The sequence below is a fragment of the Pteropus medius genome, unplaced genomic scaffold (genome assembly GCF_902729225.1).
Source record: "Pteropus medius unplaced genomic scaffold, Ma_sr-lr_union100, whole genome shotgun sequence".
Lineage (NCBI taxonomy): Eukaryota > Metazoa > Chordata > Mammalia > Chiroptera > Pteropodidae > Pteropus > Pteropus medius.
This window is the reverse complement of record NW_024347855.1, coordinates 1,312,175-1,324,429: the sequence shown is the minus strand read 5'-3', so window position 1 is coordinate 1,324,429 and position 12,255 is coordinate 1,312,175. Positions and strand designations below refer to the sequence as shown.

The window sequence follows — 12,255 nt, the reverse complement described above, 5'->3', positions numbered from 1 at the left end:
GACCTGATTTACAAAAAATCAGTTTAATCACAATTCTCTAGAATTATTAACTGTTTAAGAGGAAGACACTCATGTTCCACTGCATTTATATAGGGGAAAACATGCTCCATATTTTAGTTTTGCTATCTATATGGTATTTTAGTTCACTGCCTACAACAGAATAAAGTTCAGATAAAATTAAACAAATAAGCTTCCAACACCTCATCTAACATCCTAAAGATCAGCATCAGAAATAAATGGATTTTTTCCTGCTCATTGTAAAAAAGGAAAGATAATCTTTCCATAACCTTTCTTTATAGTTAATAAGAGGCTAAAATTATGCATTATATAAAATTATATATCTAATATATGTACCCATTATAATTAAATTATGTACAAGAATGATAATTTCAATTAATGAGAATAGAAAGAGAAGAGATAATATAATAAACAGGGAAATGTAGAAAAACCATTTTCTTCCAAAATTTGACTCTAAAAGTATATTTTTACATGTAATAGTCCTCTTTTCATCGTTCTAGTGACTTCGCATACAACTGCACAAAATTTAATCTGACAGGTAAAAATTATTTCAATTTCTAATATGAGTGTGAATACCTGCAGTTGTACAATAATCACCATTTAGCTAAAACTATACCAACCCAGGACATAAACTAACTCTAAGACTGGAACAGCAATGACCAGAAATGCAGGAGATCATTTCCCATATGATGTCCCTGGCAAATTCTGCTAATCAATTATAATATTCTTCTCAATTCAGCCCCCCAGGTTGTACCATCAACTCACTGGGGTTGGCATACAAACTGATACCTATTAGTCATAGATAGAAACGTATCCTAAATTTGTTTTTTCAAATAAATCTATACTATAAACTTCCTTTCTTGACTCTTTCTTCTAGAGCTTTTAAAAATCTAGAAGTTTAAAAATATAATATTGTATGATCAATTTTTTATAAGGCAGGCAATGCATGACTAATACTCCTAGGAAGATTTGCAATATTATGAAATAATTAAGTAATTGTATATACAGACTGTGTTCAGTTTGTCTATAACTCAAGGCACTTACATTTTGTGAAGTAATTGATACAATTGTTTTTACTATGGTAAAAAGATACCATTATGAAAAAAATAATATGTAACATATACAATATTAACAAGGTAGATAATATGAAATTTTCTAATTTAAATAATTATTCAAATATCCTGTTTTGTACATTATGATTATTTAAAACTGTTCAGGATACAAGTCAAAGGTGAAAAAACTAATTTGAATATGACCAAAAATTAAATTTGAGAGTAGTTACGCATTTAAAATATGGTAGCTTTGATCTGGTCAAGTCTGAACATTGGTAATTTATCTGCAAAACTAACTGCGCCATTTCAGCTAGCTACCATTTCACAGTAGACATGACATAGAACCATTTGCCAACAGAAAATCTGTTAATCTAAAAGTGAAAAGAGAGAGAGTATGGCTTTGATAAAACTATTCTAGCCAGGGATACGACTTACACCCTGAGAGGCAGAACAACCATGGAGTCAAACTCTTTAAGAAACGCTAGGGAGAAATTTTAGACCCAAATTATATTACTTTTTAATAGAGTATTTTTTCTCAACAATTAAAAGAAATGCATGTCCTTCCTCAATATTTCAGATATAAAAATAACTGAAACAAGTTCCAAGAGGTATCTTAGTCAAGGAGAATTTACGTAAGTCTAAATAAAAGAATGAGCACTCAAGAGGGGGCATTCTAATTGTAGACACAAAAAAAGACAACTCTGCTGGTCAATCTTTTGTGATTTGGTAACTGTTAAAAGAAATAGTACTTTTCTCCTCATGCATGGTAAAAGCATTATGAACAATAGCACAACTATTTCTCGTTAGTTAAAGAGAATACTAAATATCAAATTTTACCTAAGTAGTAAAAATACGACTTTCCTAAAATACACTTTATAGTTCCTTTCATATTATCCTAAATTAGTTGCTGCAGTCTAAGAATGGAACAAAATGAATAATCCATTTAAATACTTGCTGAAATCTATGATAGATCAAATGATATTTTTAAGTATTCTTAAAATAATAGAGCATTTCAGCTCTCATTAATGATTATTTAAAAAATACACACAATTTTATCTTAAGTATTTATTCAATGGGTACGTCCCAGATGTCAAATGATCACTTTAATTAGAACTTCTTAGAGAAGAAAGCCAATTCTAAAACAACAAAATGTTTAGCAATCTAAATAGCTATGACAACTATAAAAATGATCTTACAGTTGCAATCGGTCCATCGACATGGTAATCCAGGCTGAAGACATCCCACCCAGTGTCACCTGGAGACACCTAAGAGCAAAAACAAACAACTGCAGGACTTTCCACCAGTGTTAAGCTTATTATAGAACAACTTGTCTAATTCTCAAAGAACAGGCAGTAAAATAAAGCCCAATTTTTAAAAACCACTCAATAGTTTTGAGTTTTAGCTACATGAGAGCAGAGAATTACATCTTTTTGTCATATCCTGGATCCTCAGCATTCAGACAATGACAGACACACAGTAGGTGCTCTAAAATATTTTGGAATGAATAGCATATTTTTAAATGACTATTATAAAATGTGTTTAAAATTCATCACCATTTCCCTATGACAAAATTCATAGCCTTATATTAAAAGTTAACATTTTAAAGAACTCCCAACAAATTCTGCTATTGGACCTTCTTCATAACTGAGCAAACAGTGTCTGCTATTTATGATATTCATTCTCCTAAGCAAAGTCATCTTCTATCAAACAAACTAAAAACATCTACTTTTGATAAATGTTATTACTATATATTATCTCTATGCCTCCTATCAACATTACCATTAACAGGAACTATATAATATACTAGGCATTCATGATGTGCCACCAAGCACTGTGACAAGGGTTGCATGTTCTTTGTCCAACAGCCCTGTGAGGGGCCCCCACTGTATGGTGAGAACTGAAATCTAGTGTGGTTTAGAGGTACAGTGAGTGGTATATCTAAGATCACACCATAACAAGTGACAGAGTAGGGATTCAAGCTCAGGTTGTCCAGTCTTTCAGTAATAACTCTTACCCATTAGACTAGACTAGTTGTGCCATAAACAACATAGAAAACATCAAGCAAGAATGAATGCCCTGGTCTCAGTGCTTTGTGTAGATTGCTCACTGCTTTGTGCAGATTGTATAGAAGAACACAGAGTTGCAGTACCTCCAGCAGCCTCACATCCAGTCTTTTGAGGATCTCAGGACTGTCAAACTGGGCATTGGTGGCTCTGACAGCAGTTTCGAGAATTCCAGTCAAGTTGTGTTGATACAAAGTTGTAGCTGGACGGACAAGTTCTGGTCTTAACAGATATTTTAAAAGTAAAAGAAAACATTACTTGAATTCTTAATGAGCTGTATAAAATCTTAAAATTATAAAAAGAGTTCAAATTACAAAAACTAAAAAGACAACCATACCAACATTCACATTATAGGGGTACCAGAAGAAGACAAAGAGCAAGAAATTAAAAACCTATTTGAAGAAATAATGACTGAAAACTTCCCTAACCTGGTGAAGGAAATAGATATTTAAGCTCAGGAAGTGCAGAGAATCTCAAACAAGATAAACCCAAAGAGGCCCACACCAAAACACATCATAATTAAAACAGCAATGGTTAAAGACAAAGACAGAATCTTAAAAGTAGCAAGAGAAAAGCAGTTAGTTACCTACACAGGAGCTCCCATGAGACTGTCAGCTGATTTCTAAACAGAAACTTTGCAGGCCAGAAGGGACTGGCACGAAATATTCAAAATGATAAATAGCAAGAACATACAATCAAGATTACTCTACCCAGCAAAGCTATCATTTAGAATCAGAGGACAGATATGAGAATCTAAGACAAAAAGCTAAAGGAGTTCATCAACGCCAAATCAGTATTACAAGAAATGTTAGAGGGATTTCTTTAATAAAGATGACAATATGAATAATAAAATGCCAATAACTACATATCTCTCAACAATTGCTTTAGATGAAATGGATTAAATGTGCCAATCACAAGGTAGAATGGCTGAATGGGTAAGAAAACAAGACCCTTACATACATTATCTATAAGACTCACTTCAGAATGAAAGACACACATGGACCGAAAGTAAAAAGGTAGAAAATATATTTCATGAAAATAGAAACAAGCAAATATGCTGGGGTAGCAATACTTACACCAGAGAAAACAGACTTTAAAACAGAGGCTATCACAAGAGACAAAACATGACCCAGTTATTCCACTTCTGGTTATTTATCCAAAAACTCCAAAACACTACTTTGAAGGGACATGTGAATTCATATGTTCATTGCATTATTTATAATAGTCAAGATATGGAGACAAACTTGGTGTCCATCAATGGACAACGAAGAGGTGGTACATATATACAATGGAACATCACTCAGCATAAAAAAAGAATGAAATCTTGTCACCTGCAACAACATGGATAGACCCAGAGGGTACTATGCTGACTGAAGTAAGTCAGACAGGAAAAGACAAATGCCATATGATTTCACTTACAAGTGGAATCTAAAGAACAAAATAAAGGAACAAACAAAACAGAAATGAACTCACAGATACAGAGAACATTTTGATGGCTGCCAGATGGGAGAGGGGTTTGGGGTGGGTGAAAATGGGGAAGGAATTAAGATATACATATTGGTAGTTATGAAACAGTCATGGGGATGTAAAGTATAACATAGGAATATAGTAAATATTGTAATAACTTTGTAGGGTGTCAGATGGGCACAAATTTATTGGCATGATCACTTCATAAGTTATATAAATGTCTAATCGCTATGTTGTACACCTGAAACTAATATATTACATGCCAACTTTAATTGAAAAATAAAAAATTATCAAAAAATGAAAATACTTATATGTGCCAGGATGTTAACAAATATGAAGTTCTCCAACTTAAGACTAGCCTATAGCAGCATGAAGTATTATAATTTCCTACATAGATCCAATGGGAAGATAGATCTCCATTAAATCAAAACAATCAGATCCAAGGATATCATGATTCTAAAGGCTAAAAACTACTCCTGCATTATGAGCAAACATTCCTGAATGGGCTTCTAAATATGAAGCTAACATTTCTGTGCCCAAGAGCTGACCAAGTTAAGAATACAGCCAATTATCCCCAGGTGTGCATATAAATTCTACCTTCAAGTCAGTAAAATATCGGGCAGAGACACGTGAAAAGGGACCCACAACATCACTGTCACCCAAATAAAACTGAGACAAGCAAGAGATTGATGGCATTCCTCTTTAAAGGCAGAAATTTAAAATATGCCTTTAAGAATAAATTTTTCATTTAATAGCAAAAATGAGGCACTCTAAATATTAAACCCTAGCATAAGGTTTTAATACGTTAAGTCGGCTAAATGATTTGATCTATAATGTTGCCATGGACCTCTAAATTTTGCTTTACCGTTAAACTGTAAGATAAGCCTTGCTAATCTCTACCTGCGTCAACCTGCACATCTATACCTGTGGATCTGCTCCTCCTACATCCTCACATGTACTCCCATTTTAGTCCTATGGCATTTAAAGAACATTTCTCCTTTAAAAACTCATCACCACTCACACTTCCAACAGACACTGACCTCAAGACCAATATTTAAGTAGCAAATCCCTTCTTAGAGTGCAGAAATGCTACTTTGGTAAGTATGATCACAAAGCATTTATGCTTAGCAGATAATCAACTCTTTCATGAGCTAATTAATCAATGTCACCTATGAACATGCAGAAGGTCAGTTATTGCTATGTGTGCCCTGGAAAAACTAAATTATGTTTTATATTGAAGACTGACTTCTAGTTAGAGGTGGGTCTACATGAGCTTATGTGTCTGAAATAGGGGTTCTCAAAACATAGTCCTCACACCAGTAGCATCACCTTCAGGTGGGCCCTTACTATAAATGCACATTCTTGGGCTCTACCCTAGATCTACTGAACCAGACTTTACAAGTGGGCCCAGCAATCCATTTCAACAAGCTCTCTAGGGAATTCTGACGCATAATGAAGTCTGAAGACCAAAGGCCCGAAAAAATTGCTCAATTATCACAGATATGATTGGAAGGTAATATACTATTTTAAGTGTCCTAAGAGGACATAAAAATAAGTTTCATTCTTATACATCTGAGTGAAAATCACTAGTTCCATGCTGTGGCCCACACTCTCACCAGTGCTGCCTAAGAACCCTAGATTGGTATCCCAAGGGTCTGTCTACTCCAGCGGTCCCCAACCTTTTTGGCACCAGGGTCTGGTGTCCCTATAAGAATCTAATGCCCGATGACCTGACATGGAGCTGAGTTGGTGATGCTAGCTCTGGGGAGTGACTGCAAATACAGATAAAGCTTCGCTCACTTGCCACCGCTCACCTCCTGCTGTGCAGCCTGGTTCCTATCAGGCTACAGACCAGCTGTTGGGCACCCCTGGTCTATTCTAGAGCCAGGAGGATGACAGGCTCTGGTACAGAGCTGTCTGCATCTCTACGGATGGAAGGGAAGGACATCCACTTAATTAACGTCATGGAACCAAAGAGTAGTTGTTTTTTGAGTTGTTTTTTTTTAAACAAGAAACAATGTAAACTAAAAAGTTCAGTTTTAAAATATACATTTTAATTTCTTGACTACTTTCACACTAAAGCTAAGCTAATTGTGATTACGTTGTGTGCTCCTTATACACTAGACTATCAGTGCTACAGTATCTGTAAAGCACACAAGCTTCTCCTCTGAACAAAGGACAGAACAAGTAAACAAAGAAATTTTAACATGACAATGTGACAATTTTATCTCTTCAAATTTTATCTTACCAATATGTTCTAGTAAGAGTTCAAAAATTTTCCTCTAATGGCATTTATTCTATAAACGATAATTGTAAGGCACTTTATCATGCTGAAATCTACTGCATATTTATAAAAATAAGAAGTTTTCTTACTTGAGCAAATCCATTAAATGCCTTATAAAGTCTCCTTGACCAAGAAGCAAGTATCGCCTCATGGCCTGCATGTGGTCCAGCAAGCTATACTTTTTATTGAGAACATCCAATAGATATTTGCTGGTCTCAAAATAAGCCGCATCGATTTTCCCCTGAAATGCATTTTCCAAATCTGTGAATAAATCTGCAGCTGTAAAGAACAAAAGAGAAAAGAATACATACATACCTAATTTGTATTTTAACAAGGGAAATATTAAAGGTGCACATGTGCAAAAATCATCGCCAATGCCTACAAATGGCATCAGTGACAGCCCAAATAGATCATGTGTGCGGTCAGGAAACAGCAGACATCTGCAATGTGACCTAGTGGAGGAATCCCTAACGGCCCTGCTCACAATGTAATTAAATCAAAATCTCACGAAAACACTTTGGTGAAAAGTGCAAAGAAAGTAGGGCAGGTCAGTGTTGAATCGCCTGCACATACCTATAAGATATTTTCAAAACCAGTTTCAAGAATAAACCAAAACGGCACATGTAATGAGCTTTGTGAATTGTGAAACTCAGTGTAAAGGTTAAGTACTGTTATCATGCAGCCAAAACAGAGTAAACTCTAGGGAAAGATTTTGACATTTTTCAGGGGACATGTAATAAGAGCAGGTTGTCACTAACAAAGAAGCCTAATTCAGAGCAGTAACATTAAAAAAAAAAAAGCATTTCCATAGCTTTATATTGAAAGAAAAAGCATGTAGAGATTAATAGAGCTTTTTAATACTAATTCACATCTGTGTAGCAGAAAACTGTTTATAAAATATATCTAAATACTTAATTTTATTTAAAAACCATAGTAACGCTTGAGCTAGAAAATAATCCCAATGTCAAGAAACAATCTAGAACTGAGAAAAGGTAGAATACTTATTTAAGGTTAAGCAAGAAGTAAAGTTTTTAGGGTCCAGTTTAAGTCTTTCCCATAACCTGTTACCAATTTGAAAATGTGAGAAAACTTTAAGATTGTTTTTTGTTTGTTCTTCGGAATATGAAAAATGAAAAATCTATTTAAGTATTGCTGCCAGTCCAATTACACATTAATATGGGAAAACCAGGGCGTCCATTGTAAGGGAAACATACCATTTTCTGTAGAAGGGGAAGTCTCATGATGCAGTAACATGAGGACACAACTCAGTGAGCTGTACCATGGTCATATTTTAAGGGGAGAAAGTGTATATTTCTGTTAATCTAGGTGGTTTTAAGAAGGTAAATACTTTTCCCCCAGAAATGTTTTTACTACATCATTGTTTGGGTCATACAGGATTTTCATTCTAAAGGTTTAAAATTAATCAGTTTTAGCCCAAAGTAGATGATTCAGAGCTTCCTTGTACACTACTATTCCTTAATGATTTAGGCATATGGCATGCTCTCCTTTGCAAAAATTTACTATTTATTCTTTAGTCACACTTTTAAATCATCAAAATTTTTCCACATATAAAAAGTATATATTTGACTTCTTCCATTGTTTCTTTTTTATTACTAGCAGTTCTTTAGGGTTTGCATCTTTTATCTTCCCAACTGTACCATAAGCTTAATAGCAAAATAAACCTTCGGCAGACTGCAGCAGTGGACAGAATGACAGGCACAGCAGTAGTCGCTGTAACCGAGAAAACATTACAGCGATAATTTAATCTCAGCAGCCATCTCCATGGAGGCCTCCTGCACAGCAGGCCTTCACAGGTTGCTTTACAATGTTATTTTGCCTCACCAGCACAATCCGTGCCTCTGAGTCTCCACAGTGAGTAGAGGCACACATTACCTGACCTCTCAGGTTGATCTTATTCTCTTGGCACTAAGTAAGAAAAGGTCAAAATCTATCAATACAACTCTTCTCCTGGCTCTTCTTGCTTCTTCTAACTCTTAAACATAGGTATGTCCCAAAAATTTCTACTTGGATCACATCTCTCCGTTATAGGAACTAATCTGAGGTCTACGGATCTCTAAAATGTATATGCAAAGTTGGGTGTACTAAGTGCACTTGAGGAGGTAAGCGGGAGAGGTAAGAGGGAGAGGAGTCTGATGCGGACAGCTGGACCTACTGTTATGCCATGGAGCCCTCTCTTAAAGCAGGATCGTGATACAGGCACTTCCCAATTCTCTACAGCTGGCCCTGACCTTGTATGGATTTTCAGTACATTTCGAATACATTTTAGAAATCTTCTCCAGTGAGTCCTCTTAGATACTAAAAATCAAATTGGGATAACAGGTATTTGAATTGATGCTCAACATCACTAATCATCAAGAAAATGGAAATCAAACTACAAGGATAACAGTTTATACCTGTTAGAATAGCTACTACTAAAAAGACAAGGAATAACAAGTTATGGTAAGGACGTGGAGAAAAGGGAACCTTTGTGCACTACTGGTGGGAATGTAAATTGGTTCAGCACTTTGGAAAACAGTATGGAGGTTTCTCAAAAAATTAGACAGAACTACTATTAGATCCAGCAATTCCATTTCTGGATATTTATCCAAAGGAACTGAAATCAGTATCTCAGAGAGAGATCTGCACTTCCACATTCACTGTAGCCTTATTCACAACAGCCAAGATATGGAAACAATCTAAATGTCCATTCACTGATGAATGGATAAAGAAAATGTGGTATATACATACAATAGAATATATTTAGTCTGAAAAAAGAAGGCAATTCTGCCATTTGTGACAACATAATTAGATCTGGAGTACATTATGCTAAGTGTAATAAGCCAGACACAAAAGACAAATACTGTATGATATCACTTATATGGGAAATCTAAAATAGTTAAACTCATAGAAGCAGACAGTAGAATGGTGCTTACAGGGCCTGAGGAAATGAGGAAATGGGGCGATATAGGTCAAAGGATAAAAATTCTTGGTTATATAAATAAGTTCTGGTGATCTTCTATACAGTATACTGCCTACAGATAACTATATTATATACTGAAAGCACTTATTATTCATACATCTTATTTATCACTTTCTATTCTTCATTATTATTGTACATCTTATCTCCATACCTAGATTATAAATTCATTAATTGCACAACCATGGTGAATTCATATTATCTCCCCTATAGCTACCACAACATCCTATGCAAAGTACACTTGAATGAACCAAAATGACATTACTAAATAACGAATATACTCAAGATCAGAAAGCTAGACATGTTAAGTTGGCCACACAAAGAAATACTATAAAATTATTGAGGCTGGGGCAGGTAGTAAATGGAAAAAATAAAAGATGGCAGTGAATGAGGAAAAACCATAAATCACTTAATACAGGCATAAATTTATGCAGCATTTTGAATGCAATAAACTCTTGTGAATCCTTGCTGATATCTGAATGAGCCTCTGAGTTCCAAAGTATGGTTATCATTAGCAACATTTTGTGATTTATTTTCTTATTTTGGCATACTGTTACTATATTGTTTAAAAAAGTAACACAAATAAGAGTAAAATAGCTATACTTATTCTAATGCTTACTGTTTAACTGTATAAAAATGAGAATTTGAAATTTACATAGTAATGGATGTTTTATACATATCACACTGTGTAATCAGGTATTTTTGGATAATAATTTAGAAAATGGGTCAGTCCTGTTGAATGAAAAATACTTCAAACTACCACCACCACTACTGTCATCATTATCATCATCATCATACCATCTTGCGGTGAGTCTGCAGACTTGGTCACAGCTATCATCTTTGTAGTGGGCGTTTGGTCATGACAAACCTGGTGTAGGAAATTTATTGATTTTCCTATCAAAAGGACCTAAAAAAAAAAAGAAAATACCCTCGAGTTACCTTATAAAATTAAAATGATCCATCATCCAACTACTACAAATATTCATAAGCAACAAATTAACTACTGATCAAAAACTAAACATAAGTACATATGGGATAGGATGAAGTGAATTCTAAGAACTGAAAAGATGTTATTAACAAACACATATTAAAGTCGATGTATTTGATCTAAACTTAACCTCAAGAATGTCAATCCTAAAATTCAACAAAATTTTAATTGAAGATTAGTTTGTCACATGATCCAAGTAAATATAGCATTAAAACATCAAAATCACAAAAATCTCTCCTAACCCTACCTTCCTAGATTGATCCATTGTAATGAATGAAGGAATCATCGATTTCCTTAAAGTATACTTGTCATGCCATAGTCGATCTGTTTTAACTGTTGGATCAGATGCTACAAAAAACTGAAAAACAAAAAGGCATTGAAAGATTAAAAAGTGATATTCATGGCAAAATATTAGCTAACAGTAACATCAAAGAATAAGTTACTCTATAAAGTAAAGTTCTTCAAATAGCAGGAAACTTACCGTTTGTACAATAAAACTTGTTTTAAAAAGCATTTTGGATAGATCTCTTTAAATGCAATAGCATATTCTCCAGACCTTTAAAACCAAAATATAACAAAAACAAGGTTTCTTGAAGACTTATGATCTTTGTTATGAATTATAGCCCCTGCTGTGTAACATCGATGATCTAAGTGTAAGGGCTGCCTAATCTACTTTGGAACTTAGTAAAAACATACCAACTTCTAGAGATGCCTGCTGCGTAGAGCTTTTCTATCTACATTTCTTCCATCTACTTAGCTGTGTCTCCTTCTATCAGTGTGCCCCCCAACCCTGCAGGCTCTCTCTTGCAGATCCCCAAGTCTGGAACACAGAGGAACCTAAGCTCATGTACTCTGCTCACAGACTATTGGCTACAAGTAGACCATGATATAAGAATGGCCATGCACCAGTCTACCGAGTGGCATTGCAGGAACTGACCTTCTCTTAGTAGCCCTTCCTAAGAACCACCCGTGCTCAAAGCTTCTCCCTTGTCTACTGTGCTTCTCACCTTTGCTGTCCCCACCAACCAGCTTGATCACTGAAATCTGAAAGAACATGGAAAAAACTAAATTGCTATTGTTTCCTGTTAATTTGCTATTCCAATGAGGCCATTATCATTTTTCAGTCATATGCCCTAACAGACTGTGTGTTATTATTTCTATAAACTCAATTTCTAATAGCAGAACTGCTGAATCAAAGTAGCTTTTTTTTTTAAATAGAAATGCCAGATTTCCTTTCCACATAGCTACATTAATTGATATTCCTACCAGCAGGATGGATGCTCTATATTCTACATCTTTGTTCATTTTAGATTTTGTCAGTTAGGTGAAATGGTTGGTTGTACTATTTTATGGATGACAAAGGAAGTAGGGCCTATTTTTATAACACTAATTGCCATTTGCTTTTC

General features: G+C 34.7%; 1 protein-coding gene across 2 annotated transcripts in view; it reads right to left on the bottom strand.

Annotated features, from left to right (window-relative positions):
* The window catches only part of TUBGCP3 (tubulin gamma complex component 3), an 80,444-nt gene that overhangs the window by 23,973 nt on the left and 44,216 nt on the right, over positions 1 to 12,255 (bottom strand). For both annotated transcript variants that reach the window (XM_039878806.1, XM_039878805.1), the window contains exons 12-16: positions 11,097 to 11,207; positions 10,660 to 10,768; positions 6,974 to 7,163; positions 3,220 to 3,355; positions 2,267 to 2,335 (exon numbers count right to left, since the gene is read on the bottom strand). In XM_039878806.1, the coding sequence (XP_039734740.1) occupies positions 2,267 to 2,335; positions 3,220 to 3,355; positions 6,974 to 7,163; positions 10,660 to 10,768; positions 11,097 to 11,207 (615 nt within the window). The remainder of the gene's footprint in view (positions 1 to 2,266; positions 2,336 to 3,219; positions 3,356 to 6,973; positions 7,164 to 10,659; positions 10,769 to 11,096; positions 11,208 to 12,255) is intronic.